This window comes from Ostrea edulis, chromosome 3 (genome assembly GCF_947568905.1).
Source record: "Ostrea edulis chromosome 3, xbOstEdul1.1, whole genome shotgun sequence".
In the NCBI taxonomy this organism is placed as follows: Eukaryota; Metazoa; Mollusca; class Bivalvia; order Ostreida; family Ostreidae; genus Ostrea; species Ostrea edulis.
This window is the reverse complement of record NC_079166.1, coordinates 60055270-60074320: the sequence shown is the minus strand read 5'-3', so window position 1 is coordinate 60074320 and position 19051 is coordinate 60055270. Positions and strand designations below refer to the sequence as shown.

Sequence of the window (19051 nt, the reverse complement as noted above, 5' to 3'; positions counted from 1 at the left end):
TCAATAACAGTTCCAGCAAGGACATTTTTCGAATTACTATTCCCTAATAAATTTGAAAGTTTTGGATATTTTCCAATCATTGTATATTTCCTCCACTTCCCATCAATAACAGTTCATCTTGTTGTGGCATCTAAAACGTACATACATTAAACACAATGCAAAATTGAAGTTGATAAACAATAATCGATTTCATAATTTTCATAATGAATGTATAATCAAGAGGAGGGGAACATGGACTACTGGACACACCAAAGGTGGAATCATATGAATAGGAGGAGTACACATTTACTTGTTGACCGGTCACACCTGAGCCCTATATCTTCTCCAGGTAAACAACAATCCGTAGTAGAAAGCAGTGCGCCAAGAACTGCCTAATTATACAATCTAGCAATTAAAGCATGTCAGACAGCATTCAACCTAATGCCAGGTTGTATTTATGAATTAGATCGTTATAACGACCATTGGTTTTGCTAAATACTTACTTCACACTGTTTAAACCCCGCCTCGATTTAAAAACTTATCATATGCCGTACAAACTCTTGCGCATCGAATTAGTTAAAATATATATACACCAAATGCAAGTGATAATAGAATAGTGCATAAATATATTAAGTTGACGTTAACATATATTTTCAACAAAATATCGAATAATTAACTAGATGTGGAAGTTTCTGTGGTGTTTTTTTTTTTTCGAGTTCACTGGCATATATCGACATGTATATAAATGATTGAAAATAAACTGTTAGTAGATGAAACTTCGTCAATATATCTAAATGTCGTGTTGGTGTCCACACACCGCAATATATTTTCTTCTCTTCTAGAAGCGTTTGCATGTATACAAAGAAATACAGAGGAACGTTTTAAAAATAAAATCCAATTAATGAAGACGTATTCAAAATGGTGAACGACTATGTGTAATACCAGACATGGGTGGATTTCAAATATTCCAATATTTTCCAAAACGGTAGCAATAAAAAAGACCCCCTCCTTTGAATTTCGGTGTCTCAAAATTGGTAAATTTTAACATTTGGAAAAGGACACAGGAAGTTATTGGTCTAGGTTGTTGTATGAACTTATATTGGATATGTTGCCCTGACTCATAGCCGCATGCCCTTCACGTGTTGCATTCTGACAAGACGTCTACTGCCTTCCGTAACAGTTTAGCATTTAGCACGCCACGTTGTATGTATACACATGTAACAGTTTATGTCATCTTCCGAGTGGCGATTTGCTTGCCGTCTGTTGATTGGAAAATGACGATACGGATACCACTTCAAAATACATGTACTGGCTGACAATAACTTTTTTATAAGACACTTTTAAAAAAACTTAAATTCTGCTTCATAAAGATATGAAAACAGATCAGCTAACAAAACTCCTTTTTTTTCGTTCCTATAGAAATTCCAACAGACTGCTGGAAAAACCGATCACAAAATACTAGCAATATGTTGTCGATGAGAAACTTAATGCGGAGGAAAGTTCATTATTATCATTATTGTTATTCTAACAACTGTTGGGAAGGGACCGTTAAAATCGACCGTTAAAATGACTGTTGATAGCTTTTAAGCAATACCTCCCCCATCGTTTTGTATAATTCTGTGGCTGATGTACCCTTAGCAGCGGCATAGGGAAAGAAAATGTGGGCCATATTAGACACCAGACACAGTAAAAAGTCAAAAAATATTGTTCAAAAGCAATTGATAAGTTTTTTCTAATTTCTAAGAATATGGTAATGGAAACAAAATTTGAAAGCGAAAGTTTTCTAACAGTATAGTGAAACTTAAAAAAAAATAAAGCCATTTTGTTTTGTTTCCAGCAGGTCCTATTCATCCAAAACAAAAATGAAAATTGAAATTTCTTAAGTTAAATTGCTGAAATGGGTCAGTTAAATTGTAATCTAGTTTTTCATATCAAACAATTTGACAGTCCATATGAAAATTAATTCTTTTATTACAGAGACTCTTTGTATTAGACATATTTGCTACCTATCTTAACGAGCATCTTGGGCGGAATCAAGCACGACACATCCATCAAGCGGGAAATCCGTCGATTGATTACGAGCTACCGCGTCAAAGAACCAGAAGATGGGTTTTCATAAAATACTTACGTCGTCGAGTCGAATTCTAAAATATCCCGTAACTGACTCCGTTTCATTTATGTCTGTCACAATTTCACAGAGAAAGTACGTTTTCCTATAGTTCACGCCCCCACAGTCAGCGGATCTGGCTAGGCATTCCTTAACACACTGCTGTGGTCCCACCATGGTAAGCATGGAAACAACTGGACCAATATACCTCTCCCCGTGAATTGCATTGAGATCTGTACACCCCTCAACCAAAAATACAACATTAAAAAGCAGTAATATACAGTACAACCTCTGTAATCCGGATGTTGGGTAATCGGTGCTATGTAATCTTAACATAGTTTGCGGCAATCAATGATTTGTTGGATTTTATTCCTTAAGTACGAACACCAAGTTTATCCGTGGTTTGAAAACAATTCTGCCGATTGCGATTCATTTCAAGTTCGACCAACAAATGATGCAGACCGATTGTATCGGAAGAGTTCATTGTACAGAGCCTTGATTACTAGTAACGGTTAATGCTCATTTATGATTTTTGTTTTTGTCTACACCATGCAGTTTCGATAGATCTATTCTCAGAATACATATATCCATATTCAACTCATCAATTTTTAACCGCTAATGGACAAAATTTACGGCAATCGAAATTCTAGTCTTCAGTAGCAATTGCTTCATAAATAACTGATAGATAGGAATAACATCAGTGACATATTAACATAGAGACGATTTCACGGTAATTTGATTTCTCATTCTGTTGCAAAAAATTCCATTCGGGGAATGAAGCATGAAATTGATTTCCAAACATCATCAAAATGTTTAATTGACGAATTGTAATGATGTCCATGCTATATTTAGTTAGAGTTAGCCATTGCATGCATAAAATACTTGATCTCACTGCACGAAACGTACATGCTCATTCTTTGAAATCATTTCGATCTGCATATCATCCCGTGACGTTGGGGTGGGGGTGGGGGTGGATATGGCATGAATGAATGCAATCGAAGGAATTTTAACGTTAATACAATTTATTTTCCTTACAAGATTAGTATAGCAATGAAAAACTCAATCGCACTTGAACCCGATAAAAATCCGGGAAAATTACTCAATGTTTGGGCATTGTGTCGTCATACTTTGACTTTCATTTCGTCACGTCAAGTACAACGGTTGTAAACATACTTCACGAATCAGCTGGGCGTAAAGACTGTTTATTAGAAATCAATCTACACCGACCGCTGTAGCCAATCAGGTGAAGTGGCCTCATCAGTATCTGAATTAATTTTACCCGAGTTAAAGCAGGCGATCCAAACCATTATTACTCAGATACAAGACAGCGTCCTTTTATCCTCAAGAAACGAACCAGAAACGTCAGAAAAATCTGGACCTTCAAGCAGCGTATCGACCGCAAGTCCCGATGCAGAACAACAGATAGCTGTTTTAATCAATCCAAAACAGCCTGTTCCAAATGAAGGTACTAGTATAGTTCCTTTAAGCGTGGAATCAAACAATTTAGAGCCATGTTTAGAAATGAAAAATGCAATTTTAAGCGTGGACGATGGATTAGGTGCGCACGTACCTCAAGCTACAAAACAGAAAATATTTAAAGGTGAATTTATTGAATTGTACAGTTTACTAGATAGGCATCTAGTCAACGATCAAGAAAACAAAATTGTCTTAAGTAATGGTCAGTTATCTGTCAAACCAGTGAATCAAAAGAAAATACTTGACATTCAAACATGGTTAGATGCATTTTTTATTTTCATGAGCAAATACTTACATGTGATAAATCCCAGCAAATGCTTAAATATATGGCAAATGTAAAAGCCGCAGCTAGTCGGTCAACGGGATTTGGTTGGAGGGAATATGACAGACAATTTCGTCTTAAGAAGGCAAACAATGTTTGTATTCCCTGGAACAAAATCGGCCAAGAGTTGTGACTTTTGTACGTAAATTCTTCAAATGTACCTAGACAACAGACATCCCTGCAAAAGGGATGTTTTCATTTCAATAACAAAGGTTTTTGTGTTCGTCCTTACTGTCAATATTGTCAGATTTGTTTGAAGTGTTCTGGTAAAAGCCCTGCTACAAAATGTCAAGTAACAAATCAAAATTCAAACAAATATCTTGTGTCTAACCATGGAAAAAACCACAGTCAGCAAACTATCAGAAACCCTGGAACAACACCAATTAATGCACATACTATGGAGTCCTACCTTTCTATTTATCATAAAACTTCAGACGCTAATGATTCAAGGGAAGGCTTTGCATATGGCTTTAAAATAAAATACAGTATTTAGGCTCTTGTTTTGCATCAACATGTACCAATTTAATATCAAATCGGCAACATCCAGTGGAAGTTAGGCAAAAAATAGACAAGGCAGTCGCTTTAGGTCGGGTTGCAGGTGCTTTTGATCAAGTTCCCCTACAAAATTTTAGAATATCACTTATAGGTATTGTGGTTAAAAAAGATGGGGGTTGGCGTTTAATACATCATTTATCATTTCCAGAAGGAAATAGTGTAAACGATTTTATCGATCCGGAATATTGTACGGTTCATTACACACCGTTTGATGAAGTATTAGAAATAATTGCAACATTAGGTAAAAACTCCCTTCTTGCAAAAAATGGATGTCAAATCAGCATTTCGTTTATTACCAATACATCCCTCTGATCATGAGTTATTAGATTTTAAACTTAATAATTTATTATATGTGATTACCTATGGGCTGTTCTGCAAGTTGTGTCCTTTGGGGAAAATTTGCCATTTTTTACAGTGAGTAACAATCACAAAACATGCCTAAATCAATATGCCATTACTTAGATGATTTTATTTTCGTTGCTAGAGAATTCGAAGACTGTAAATTATTAATGTCAAACTTTCAGAATACTTGTAGTGAATTTGGAAAAAACCGTTGGTCATAAAAGTTCATTACTTTATCTTGGTATAGAAGTAGACACAGGAAAAATGGTTTTAGGTATACCAGAGGTAAAACCATTGCATTTAATCAAACTATTGAAACAATTTTGGGTAAATTCAAAATAACATTAAAAGACCTACAATCCTTAGTTGGTTCCTTGAATTGTTGCGCCAAAACCATTCCCCCAGCCCGTGCCTTTAATCGCCGTTTCTGCGATGCCAAGTGTGGTATTAGACATTCGTCTCATTTTATAAGGGTCAATGGTTGTATGAAGAGCAACCTACGGGTTTGGTTAGATTTCCTCAAGCATTCAACGGTAGTTTCAATTTTTTGGAAGTTAATTGGTTTTCAAATTTTGAACTTCATTGATATACAGATAGTGCGGGTAATGCTCAACTTGGCTGCGGCGTTTATTTACAAGGCCATTGGAGATATTTTCAGTGGCCTACCCAATGGCAGGATTCAGATATAATATCTGATATTACTTTCTTAGAATTAGTTCCAATATTTCTGGCAGTTCTGTTATTCATAAACCATTTCCAAAATGAGAAAATAATGTTTCATACCGACAACATTCCTTTAGTATCGATTCTGAATAAAAAGACATCAAAATCTAAAAGAGTTAAGGAACTAGTGCGCCCTTTAGTGCTTTATTCAATGATTAATACTATGTATTTTAAAGCAAAGCATATTTGTGGTTGCAATAATTCAATCGCTGATCCTATTTCTCGAAAACAGTGGGAAAGATTCCGGTCTCTTGCACCAGAAGCGGACCAAGATCCTATACCGATCCCAGAAGATTTCACGAAGATAATATTAGATCTGAAATAGAGCATTTAACACTTGAATATATTGCCCCAAACACAGAACTACTGTATTCCAATAGTTTAAAGATATTTTCTAGTTTCAGGAAGGACTACGGTTTAGAGGAAATTTGGGGACCTCCCCTTTCTCACTTGTGTATATTCATCGCTCACTTATCACTTCGCAATTTAGCGTACAGCACAATATCATCTTATTTAGCTAGTATAATTTCTAAGTGCAAGCTGATATGCACCAGCGACTATACACAATGTTTCATGGTTAGAAAACTACTAGAGGGTATAAAACGTTCCCGCAAAACAATCGACCGTCGTTTGCCTATTACTGAAAATATTTTGAAAAACCTCATATCAAGTTCAAGTTTAGTGTGTTCCTCTAATTGTGAAACATATTTATTTTGCTCGGCCTTTTCCCTAGCATACCATGCTTTTTTGAGAGTCGGTGAATTTACATGCAGTAAACCACGCGACATTCACCATGTTATTGGCATTAACCACATACAAATTTTATTTGACCAGTCACTGAATAAGAAATTATTAACGATAACAGTTCCATATTCCAAAACTGACCAATCAGGAAATGGATCGTCAATTATGTTGAACGAGTCAGATATTACGGTTATTTGCCCTCTTTATCATTTACAGAGATATTTGTCTGTCCGACCAAAAATTAATGGTCAGCTTTTTGTTCACGTAGACGACAGTCCACTTACCCGTTATCAATTTACATCAGTCCTTAATAAAGCAATAAATAATTTAGGTCTTTCAGATTCACCTTGCACTTCTAATTCTTTCCGAATTGGGGCTGCATCGGACAGTTTTTCAAAATGGCAATCTGAATCCGAAATAATGAAAAAAAGGTAAATGGATTTCAAATGCTTATAAAACTTATATTAGAACTTAGTAGAATATATTTTATCACATAGGTTAAGAAAAAAAAGTATATGCGTGGTTGGTTTATCCATTATCAAGCGGGCATTCCAACGAGCAAGCCTCTCAACTGAAAAATCACATCTGAGACTTAGACGTCTAAATTATCACATCCTTTGGCAGGGCAAGGGTGGTCTAACTTGGAAAAAAATGTTCTCTCGCATTCAGTTACTAAGGAGGTATGAACCATTGCCTGAAATTTTAATAATTCACTGTGGGGGTAACGTTATTGGTAATGTGTCTTTACTCGAACTTCGATTGAGGATGAAAGAAACATTTCAAAAGATTCGGTCTGAGCTTCCAAACACCCTCCTTGGTTGGTCTCATATTCTTCCAAGATTTTCATGGCGTTGCAGTAAAACTGCTAAATCTCAAACCATTGCAGTCGAAAGAATTAAGTTTTATGAGCAAATTGTTCGTTGTGAACAATGGTTTCTATATGACCTATCCCGAGATACCTTGGGATTCTAGCGGATTGTTTGTTAAAGATGGAGTTCATCTATCGGAACTTCGCAATGACTTACTATCATACAATTTACAAAGTGAACTGCATCAAGTCTGCTCTTTCAATGGCGAACGTAGGACCCGTTCAATGTAAGCGTCGCCCATCCTCCAATTTTATTAGCAGTGGTTGTTCTCACATTTGCTTGAACAACCATGTGGCGATATTTCGCGGCACCTTTGGCTTTTATAGATTTGATAGCATTATCATACTGAGTATCTGTTTCCAGTAATATTGTCTATCTTTCTCAATCATAAAGCCAATAATGATAATGCATAATGTCTTAATGTTTAATGCTATAATGATATAATGCCATGATGTATAATGATATAATGCATATTGTATGCATAATGAACAATGTTGGAATGCATCACGTATGCTTAATGAATAATGTGTAATGTTGGAATGAATGATATATTTGAGGGCTCTACATTGGACAGTGGTTGAAGTTCCAAACAATGTTTTGACTGAAACTGTTGTTGAATGTATCGCTTTTTAATCACATAGAACAAATTTATCTCGAGTTTATTCTAATCTCACCAAGGCTTGCGCGTATGAAGTATGTAAAACAAAGCAGAATGTTGTCATTCGAGGTAGCAGAGCGATTCTGACACCTAAGGAAGAACAGGAGGTTATTAAACAAGGTGTATTTCATTGATGTAAGTCAAAGTGTACCTGGTGATTCGGAAATGGAACAAGGTAAGACAAGAATGAAAGGTGAAGAAAACGAACAGTAATCAATCTCATAACTCCTATCAGGAATTCAAAATAGAGAGTAGGGCAAACACGGACCCCTGGATATACCAGAGGTAGGGTCAGGTTCCAAGGAAGAGTAAGCATCCCCTGTCGACTGGTCAAACCCACCATGAGTCTTATATCTTGATCAGGTAAATGAAGTAGTCCGTAGTCAAAATCAGTGTATCAAGAACGGCCCAGCAATTGGAATGAAACTTGTTATACATCATATGGTAGCATTTGACCTAATAAAAGGTTGCTTTGGTAAATTCGATCTTTATAACAACCATATTATTTACTAAATGCTACGTTTAATGAGACTGTTGAAACCCCTGTTTGTCAGTAGCCAGCCTGATTTAAAAACTGATCGTGTGCATATAAGAATGAATCATAAATAGCATTGCAGAGTCAACAACACCATTTTCTCACATGCAAACATAATGTTAACAAGTCATGTATTTATTTCCTCTGTTATATATAAATCCAGATAAAAGGGTGAGAAGGTGAGAGAGCAGGTATACTTGTCCCCAAAACGGTTGCTAATGGTCGTGTAAGAATTAAAGGTGGTAAAATAGAATAAAACAGTAAGTAATAGGGACTATTTATTCTGAACTGCGGTTGCATGTAGGTATCTTCTAAATCAGGATCGCCTGTTCATCAATGATCCCAGGTACAGAATGAAAATATATCAATCATTTCAGACGCTGGATGGCCACTGCAGAGTCAATACATGACGTAGTGACAAATTCATCGTGCTCAATTAATGATCACCGCAGGCAAATGAAAATAAGATCAGCTTAACGTTCCTGGGATATCCATCGAACGCTGATGTTCTTCCTCTCCATAGATTCCTCTTACATCACCCTTCTTACCATTAGTTGGATAATTTTCAGCGATTAATACTGTGTTCGCCAAGGACTGTACGTGATACCAGTAGCAAATGTTGACGTTTGTCCCGCCAAGTAGAGACCATTCGGGTTGGAGCAATGATAGCTCCTATGCCACCACCCAGATTGATACATAATTGCACAGTTGTTTCCGGATTTGACATCGTTGTCTTGATCCTTTGTCGTAAACTTCATATTGTTTATTGGTTGTTGCGATGTAAAACAATCACCAGTAAATATGAAATATGTGTGGTATGCGTACATGCATGAATATGTATATGCAGCGTAAAAGTTTGTATTGAAATCTACTTTACCATTTTTATTTACAAAGAATTAGGCTGTTTTTACCGTCTAAAATATATATATGCATAATATTCTACTATAAGTGCTAAAAGGTATGAACTATTTGCAATTTACATAGACTGATTGAAATTCTTTTTAGTATATGTATTCATATTGTTAAAAGAGTTGAGTGTAAAAGGACTCTACGATAGAAGAATGAATAAGTACAAGACGCATCACCGTAAATAAACTGTGTTATGAACCATTTAAAGGTATGTTGGAATATGAGATGGAGAGGACAGAATGCTATGTTTGCCTTTAATTCCCTTCCATACGGAAGACATCCGGATTAGAATAGGTCCTCATTAGCCCTTCTTTGTCGTAAAAGGCGACTAAATGAGGCGGTCCTTCGGATGGAACCGCAAAATCGAGGCCCTGTGTCACAGTATATGTGACACGATAAAGACCCCTCCCTGCTCAAAGGTCGGAATTGACGAGCATAGGCCTAAATTGTGCAGCCCTTCATTGACAATTGTGACGTCTCTATATGAGTGAAATATTCTCGAGCGGGATGGTAAACAATATATAACCAACCAACCCTTTCCAATGACTTAGAATAATGATAGTTGGGTGAAACATCCTTTTTTCTATTTCGTTGACAAGACTATTCAGTAAATTTCTATAATACTGTATTTCCGGCTGCTTCCACTCTCTCCCGTGGAAGGCAATTGGCTACGTGGATACTTTTTCAGTTTCATACATATACAATGTACCCATTTATTAATACAGAAAAATTAAAACTTTATATGCGTTTCTTACCGGCATTTCCGGAATAACCAGATATAGATATGGCGTATGTGGAAGTTTCGTTGCCAACAGAAATGCTGCTATATTTAACAAAATGTTTCTTATTCTTGAAGTCACTCATATCCATCCTCAACTCATAGGATCCCTGACTCAGTAGATAGTGTAGTTTATCATTAATTTCAATAAAACACTTAATATTAACATCATTTAAAAACCAATGTTCAAATATCACAGAATGACTGATTTAGAATTAAATAGGTTACATGGGAAAGATGTTTTGGTTCCATCAGACATCTTGAAACAACATTCTTTTGTCTGTAAGGCTCATTATTACAACTGTATTTTAAACGAACGTGCCATCATTTCCACTTTTGGTAATGATACTTATACTCCAACTCTCCTTTCAAAAGACAACAATCTTCAAAATCAAGCTTCAGTTTTAGACACAGCTGATATCCCAGTCAATGGGTCGGATGAATATGAGTTACCGTACCTACAGTGTAAACTGGATTCCTAAACTACATAAAATCCCTTTCAAAGAAAGACACAATGCACATTGCTGGATCCAGTAAGTGCTCTACCAAGACCCTGTCTTTGCTCCTCACTAAAATATTAACAGCTGTGAAGGAGAAGCTTTAAGCTTACTGTGCGACTACATATGCCAGGAGAGGTGTAAATCAAACGTGCAGTGGATTCTAAAACATTCAGTAGAACTTTTAGCAAACTTGAAATCGCAAAACTTTTCTCAAACTAACAACATAAAAAACTATGACTTTTCAGCACTTCATACGACCATTCTTCACGGTATATTAAAGACTAGACTTTTTTGACATCATAGGCAGTTGCTCCGTCAACAAAAATTTAATACGGATATATTCATGAAAGGTGAAGATAACGAACAGTGATCAGTCATCCAAAAATTACTTCATCAAACATCACTCTGACTTGTTTCATACCAATTGTTAAACTGTTCTTGTCACACTGATTTTGACTACGTATAATTCCGTTTACCTGATAAAGATATTGGGCTTACTCCTCCTAGGTACCCGATTCCACCTCTGGTGTGTCCTGGGGTACGTGTTTGCCCACCTTTCTATTTTGTATTGCCTATAGGAGTTATGAGATTGATCACTGTTCGTTAACTTCAGCTTTCATAGTGGAAATAAACGAAACTTTGATAAACGTCTACGTTGGAAGTGAACGTCACGCATTTTTTTGTGGATTTTACTTTAACGGAGGTCCTTTTGTCGAGAACCTTCACTGCTACAGCCGTATGTGGATGATACCACAATGGCGGATCCATATTTGTCATGCAGATATTGCAGATACTTTGTCCAGGGTACTATGGGTAATTTTTCAGCTAATAAAGAGCAAATCACGTTACTCACAAATGGAATCATAGTATCAAAAGTACTGTGTTTAGAATTACCACTGAGTACCTAGCCAAACCTCTGACGTCAGATTTCCAAATCCGTCCTTGTACTCCGCCCATGTCCGGTAGAAATCTTCAGAGCCATCCATGCGACGTTGAAAAATCTATAAAAAAATGGTTTTCATTAGTCGTCAAACAAAGTGAAAGAATCAATAAAAGAAAAGTTTGTTTTCATTTGAGTTTACATGTCAGTCCGACCGGGAGTAGAATCTTTAGATTTTGAAATACAAATATCATATATCAAAAGTAATTTCACTGTTCCTCGTCCAAAAAGGATGATTAATTATCAGATCTAAGTGATATTTTCTGTTGTATTAGAATCTAATCGAAAAGACAAGCAGATACTGCTGCTCATATGCTTTCTATTTTGAGAAGTATTTTGTTTTAAAATTATCTGTAAAACGGATGGATGTTCTACGAACTACTTCATATGACAAATGACTCGCACAATGATCAGTGACTGTTGGGATATTGTCCAAATAAAGGTTTCTTTTCATATAGTATTTCTAGGGGTTTGTTTTTGCCAAACTCTCTATTTTGTATTGCTTATAGGAGTTATGAGATTGATAACTGTTCGTTATCTTTGTCTTTCATATAGGGTATATGTTGAGTGACGTTGACATTTACAAAATGACCTTGGGCGACCTTTGTCTAAACGTCATTTGCTTATGACTTATTTGTGCGATATATCATCAATACCTGTTCCAAAACTCTTGATATAAAGAACATATTTCTTATGTAAGGTATATCTTCTGAGTGCCCTTGACCTTTCTAAAATGACGGTGATTCAAACGTACCTGTCTCAGGAAATATTTTTGATCAATTTCTAATGAAATGTTTCGAAGATGAAATTGTGATATTAGGAATTTTCGGATGTTTTGCGTGACCTTGACCTTTTAAATATGACATTGAAAGACTTTATTCCAAAGTTCATTGTAACAAGGAACGTTTATGATCAAATATATCAATTTATCATGAAAGAGTTAGGATATATGAACTCGGAGGGACGGACGAACAGACATAACGGTGACTATATGCTCCCCCGAAATATTTCGGGGCGCATAAAAATTCAATATGGTGACCATGCAATCACGTCCAAGGTCATTGTGCAAGGTATGAGGTACGCGAGGAACTCCAAGTGTACGGAAATTTACACCTGACGTTTTAAGCCAATCGAAACTCCTCTTGCAAGGTACATAGGAAATAATTATTTATGTACTGCACTATGGATTCTTGGGGAAGACCAAGCTAGTAAGCTGTATTGCAGATAGTTGATTAGAAGTCAATTAGTCAAGAAATAGTCAGTTAATTACATTTAGTTAATCAGTAGTGAATTAAACAATAGTTAATAAGTGGTGCCATAGACAATCCGTATTGATGGATTAGTTGATTCATTAATGACTTCATTAATTAAGAGCTTAATTGCAGATATTACCGTCCAGCCTCCTCCATCAATCTCCATCTCGCATACGACAGTCACGTGACCCAGAATTGGAATTTTTATTCTGTACAAGCCACTAGGTAGAGCAGATGAGAGCCCGTATATTTCGGTACAATCAGTCGGATCATAACTGTTTGAAAAAAATAACTCCATTTATTTCAAAGATAAGTGATCAACGATCGACGTTTTTACTGTTCTGACTCGGAGAGGTTTTCAAACACTGGGTTACTTGATTCTATATGAAAATCATTGCATTTTTTAAATGTTTAATTTTGTTAATGAAGGAGATGCCAACATCCTGCTAGGTAGATGAAACGCAAACAAAACAGGTTTTAAAAGTGTGAAGTATCTATAAAGCATGCTACTTAAAATGATTAAAATATAAAATGTAGTCCTGGGAGTTAAGAGCAATTCTCTGTAACGATCAATATATTTTGGCACGTTCACTGATTGCTTTTCCATTGTAATGCATAGATTGTATAAAGAATATCGTTACATTTATTCTTAATAAAACGTTCTGCGACATAACGGGGATATGAAGAGTTCAGCACCAACGGGATGACCTAAAGAAGTTGAACAAAGTTCAGCTCCCCAAATCCACAATTTGTAAAATGAAATCAGTTTAATTTTGTTAATAAACGAGATACCAAATTCCTGCTAGGTACATGGAGATGAAACGCAAATAAACCAGGCATTGAAAGTCTAAAGTGAGTATAAAATAAGTAACTTAAAACAATTAAAGCACAGAATGTACTCTTGAGAGTTCAATTCCGTATTTTCAATCAAAATGGTTTGAAGGGGCTTGCACCAAAGTCTTATGCAATATTTTCATGTGCATAGCGTGTGATGACTAAAAGAAGTTAAAATAAAGTTCAATTCCCAAATGGTAACACTCCACGTTGATAACTTAATACCGTATAACTGGTATTTTTTGCGGTTTGTCTATTTTGGGGGAATTTTGCGGATAGGAAACATTCGCAAAAATTACAATAGCAGAATAAATATTCATACACATACGCTTGTACAAATGAAATGCAACCACAAAAATCATAAACGCGGAATGTTTAATTTGCTACCATTTAGGGATCAAATCGCAAAACAATTCTAACCACAGAAAATACCCATTATACGGTATCATACTAAGAAATAAATCCTGATAACGTCTTCACATTGCTTTTGTTGTGACAGTGAAATACTAAGGCAACGAAAAGAATACCATGCCACCTACCTTGGACACAGTATGTTTGATTACTTGATAATCTGACACATTTCTTTCCAGATAAACACGATTGGCATTCTGTTTGGTCACCAGCTACCTACAATTTCTTTCATAAAAACACATTATGTTTAGCTTCAATATGCAAAGTAAATATCAGCAATAAATGGCTTATTCTTCTAAAATTCGTTACGTAGATGGAAAATTTGGCAGTTATGTGGAACGTTTCATATCAAATTTTGGTTTGAATCTAGCATGGATATTTTTCAAGCTGCTTTTCAGTAAGGAAAATTTGAAGATAACCAATAGTGATCAATTCCATAACTCCTATAAGGAATACAAATATCAGAGTCGGGCAAACAAGGACACCTGGATACAACATGGGTGGGATCAGGTGCCTGGGAGGAGCAAGCATCCCTTGTCGACTGGTCACACCCGCCGTAAGCCCCATATCTTGATCAGGTAAACGGAGTACTGCAATCATACCGTTTGTCCAAAGGTCGAGTTGTTAGTTTGCCGTTGATATATATTTCTAATGATATGTCTAAATACAAAGCAGATGTGGAGGGATTTGTGATGTCTTAATGATGAATTTGATTTAATGGATAATGAATGGATATACCAGAGGTGCCTAGGAGGAGTGAACATCTCTGTTGATCGGTCACGTGTGCCCTGTATCTTGATAAGGTACACGGAGTAATTCGTAGTCAAAATAAGTGTGTAAAGAACGGTCTAGCAATATATAAAACACATGAACCAGCACTCAATCTAATAAAAGGATTTTTTTTCAATATAAGTAATGAGTTTTATAAATTAGTGGCGTAAAAATATTTACACAAGATACACTTAGCTTTTACATGAAACCATTGTGTATTTTCTATATCTATAGTTAGACGAATGTGCGCCCGTTTCATAGGACTGTCCGCAAACAATTATCATTATCCAGTTAACGGTCCGTTATCTTCACCTTTCCAGGAAACCACGTGCGAAGTTGAGAAAACCAATAATTCTAAAATGTATATCGAAAACATTCAACATTTCGACAGAAACAAATCAATTAAAAAACAATGAAGAAAGAACTGAACTTTTCTATTCACTGAAGTCATCAATTTTGACGCCATGTTGATACATGTACTTGAGTCATATGGCACAAACAGGTCTCGTGCCTTGTTTCGAAATGGGAAAGTTTTAATATCTCAAATACCTTTTTGCGTCACTTTTTGAAATTTAGGTTTGTTGCTATGTTTTACACGTATCAGATACTATCATATAATTAAATAGATATTTAAGTAATCGTTTTACCTCAATTATGTCCATGCACTATAGCTTAATGTCAAGGACCGTGACTCACAACTTTCCCACCATGTAGAAATCAAAAAATAAAACTCGGATGTGGTCATGTTTAGAGCAAGTGAATTGTATACGCGTGATTAAAGGCCTACACAGGAAACATATCTATAGATATTTACTTGGTAACCACTATTGCAATTTATCGGATATACATTGAGTCAGTTGTTTGATGTTTATTTGTTTCACGTCCCGTCTAGAAATCGTCATTCATATTGAGACGTCACAAGTTGTAGGAGAAGTGCCAAAAACTTAGACCTATTCTTACTCTATTACACGGAACCTCCGCCTGCTGCGATACAGGACCTCCGATTTTAAGACCATACCCAAAAGACCTGCAATTTCTAAATACCGGGCATTTGGCGAAGGAGCAATCAGTACCATTGTTTACATCTTGAGTTTGACGTGGCCATGGCACGAGCGCAGCTCGAACTCACGACCTCCCGGATAAGGAGCGAACACCCTACCACTGAGCTACCGTGACCGGTCATTGATCCGGAATTAGAGTGTTCTCATTATAAAAGAACAATACTCAACGTGACGTAAAACAACCAACCAAGCAACAATTAAAAAGATTGATTGATTGATTGTATGTTGTTTAACGTCCTGCTCGAGAATTTTCAACTCATGAAGATGTCATTATTGCCGGTGAAGGGCTGCAAAAGTTAGGCCTATACCCGGCGCTTACGACTTTCGAGCAGGGAGGGATCTTTATCGTGGCACAACTGCTGTGACACGGGGCCTCGGATTTTGCGGTCTCATCCGAAGGATCACCTCATTTAGTCGCTAATTACGACAAGCAATGAGTACTGGAAAACTATTATAAACCGGATCCCTACGGGACTCAATTGAAAAGAAAAGATTTTACCCTATGTAAAAGTTCCTATGTAATTGAAGGATTGAAGTTCATGATTACAATTGTTCTAACAACTAATAAGCTAAGACTGTTAAAAGGGTTTTGACCGACCTGAGCACGTATTGCTCTAAACTGGATTATCTATCCAATCGTTTTGTAAAACGGCTGAGGTAGGCCTAATAGCGGTTCAGATCATTTTAAAAATCAGATTCAGTAAAAAGTCAAAGCTACTATTATGACGGAAATTATCAAAATTTTGTCAGTTCTAGGAATGTGATTCAAGGAACCGAAATTCGAAAGCGACATTGTTCTCGGAGTATAATGTAACTTTCAAAATAAAGCCTTTATTGTTTTGTTTCCTACAGGCCACGTTTTCTAAATAAAAAATGAATGAAATTGGAAACCTCTTAATTAGGTATCTGATATGAACTAGTTACGTTGTATTCCAGGTTTTCATATCAAATAATTGACAGGACAGATGAAAGTTAATTCTTTTAACTCAGAGACGCTTTCTATTAGACACAGATAATATTTTGTTGTATACCCTTCGATGCATCGAATTTATTTTTACATTTCAGACGAGCAAGACATTAAGGGATTGATGTACATAAAATTACTGTGCGACTTCCTCTTTATAGATATATGAGGTCCTCCTTAAATATGAGATTAATATATTATCATTTACCAAGGAAGAGTTAAAATCGTCTCATAATTGAATTCTTAAGGACCCCACGATTTTCAAGTATCATGCCGAGCGTTCGGCAAAGGAAACTTTGCTATCTATCGTAACATATATCTCGGAAGTCCAGCGATCGGGAATCGAACATGACCTTTCCATGAAACGTCTTCCGATTGATCACAAGCTACCAAGGCAAACAACCGAAAGATGAATTTTTATCAAATACTTATGTTGTCAAGTTGAACTCTAAAGTATTCTTTTACCGGTTCTGTTTTATCTATGGCTGTCACAATTTCACAGAGAAAGTGCGTTTTACTGTAGTGCACGCCTCTACAGACGGCGGCTCTGGTTAGACATTCCTTCACACATTGCTGTGGTCCCACCATGGTAAATATGGAGATAACTGGACCGATATATCTCTCTCCGTTAACTGGATTGTACACTGTACACCCCTCACCCCAAAATACAACATTAAAAAGCAACAATATACAGTACAACCTCTCTAATCCGGATGTCGGGTAATCCGTGCTGTGTAATCTTAACATAGTTTACGACACTCAGTGATTCGTTTGATTTTATCCCCTAAGTACGCTGTTGTGTCCGAATTATTCTGATACATCAAGTTTATCCGTGGTTTAGAAATACACTTGCCGATTGCAATATGTTTGAAGATCATCCAACACATAGTGATTCTTTTCAGACCTTGTATTAAATAAAAATCGAGCAAAAGGGGAGGATTTATTCTTCAGAGTGTGAACCCCCAATGACCAGTCATATCCGATAAGGTTTTATTTTTCGTCCATCAAGCGATTTTGATGATTTATTCTGCTTGGACAAGTGTACGTAATTAACAAATCGATCTTTAATCGCTAATGGATGACTTTCACAGCTTTCAAATTTCAAGGATCGAGTAATGATTGCTTCGTAAATATATACCAGCAGAAGAAATAAATGTGTGTACTTAAAAGTTAAATAAAAATAAAGAGGTATTCTTCAATCTCTCTTTAGTCTTAAAAGCATAGTTTGATATACTATACGTGTGTTAAGGTACTACAGTCAATTCGTTAAATATTGCGTTCGATTCGCCTTAATGGCCATATCACGTTTCTCTGGAGTTTCGGGCTTAAGTGACACGTGGTTAGGAATGAATTAAAATTTCTTGCATTCGTTGACAGTATTCAATGTGTTGAAATAGAAAAACATTTTTTACTAACATTTTATTGAGAGATGTCTCGCATGATTGAAAACGATCATTTGTGTGCTATTGGGATGCTGGAAGCCAGCTGTCTCGAAGCAATGTGACAAGACAGTCTGGAGTTCATATTAACACTGTAAATGCTTTAGGAGACGATATCAGCAAACAGGAACCGTTCAGGACCACCCACAGTCAGGACGCTTGTGTGACGCCATGATACATATATACGGACACCACAATTGCGTAATTGATTTCAATCGGCTTCTTTGATTGCTAGAAGCATCCCTGAGCATCGACGAATAAGTCCTCGTATGGTAAGGAAGAGATTGCGAGAGGCCAATATCAGTTATCAACGTTTCACGGTTGGCCCTGTTCTGCTCTGGTGTCATCATTTTGCGAGGTTAGCGTGGTGTAGGAGACGCCGTTGATACAATAACAGAGATTGGGCTAAAGTTCTGTTGACTGACGAGTCGAGATTTCATGTCGACGACAGTGATGCTCGTGTTCAGGCCTGGTGATAATGGAGGGCATCTTAACTGGCGTATGCTACTATTACGAGATAATATGTCAGCCCGTCATTCCATCCATTCACAAAAACCAGCGTAACGTCATTCTACAGCAAAACAACACACATCGGATACCACACCCGTTTTTAGTAACTATCTACAGCAGCAAAACGTAAATGTGTTACCCTGATCTGCGATGTCACAGGATTTATTGTCTATAGAATATACCAAAAAGGGAACGGATCAAAGATCTTATTTTAATCAGATTGGGATGAAATGGAACGACGTTTGCATGAAGAGCCAACCCCCTGCTATGTTGGACGCTTTGCATGGCGCGTATGACGGAACATTCTCCAGGCATTTCTGCATAACCTGATTCTTTCAATGCTTTGATATACTTGACAAAGAGATATTTCG

General features: G+C 36.4%; 1 protein-coding gene and 1 pseudogene across 1 annotated transcript; one reads left to right on the top strand and one right to left on the bottom strand.

Annotated features, from left to right (window-relative positions):
* The first annotated feature begins 6668 nt into the window (after positions 1-6668).
* LOC125676357 (uncharacterized) lies at positions 6669-7347 on the top strand (annotated as a pseudogene).
* Positions 7348-8882: 1535 nt separating this feature from the next.
* On the bottom strand, positions 8883-17319 carry LOC125675982 (ficolin-2-like). The gene is made up of 7 exons (XM_056158383.1): positions 17160-17319; positions 14781-14783; positions 14060-14132; positions 12830-12965; positions 11401-11498; positions 9980-10138; positions 8883-9108 (listed from the first exon to the last, which is right to left on the bottom strand). The coding sequence occupies exons 1-7, from the start codon at positions 17317-17319 to the stop codon at positions 8883-8885; spliced, it is 855 nt and encodes a 284-aa protein (XP_056014358.1).
* Between the last annotated feature and the right edge of the window lie 1732 nt (positions 17320-19051).

Excerpts from the sequence above, each read along its gene's own strand:
- LOC125675982 (XM_056158383.1), bottom strand. The coding sequence starts at position 17,319 with ATGGTGGGACCACAGCAATGTGTGAAGGAATGTCTAACCAGAGCCGCC. Across the intron at positions 11,499-12,829 it reads TTGATGGAGGAGGCTGGACG|ATTTTTCAACGTCGCATGGA; the intron begins GTAATATCTGCA and ends ATTTTTTTATAG. Across the intron at positions 9,109-9,979 it reads ATATCTGGTTATTCCGGAAA|TACTGGTGATTGTTTTACAT; the intron begins TGCCGGTAAGAA and ends ATATTTCATATT.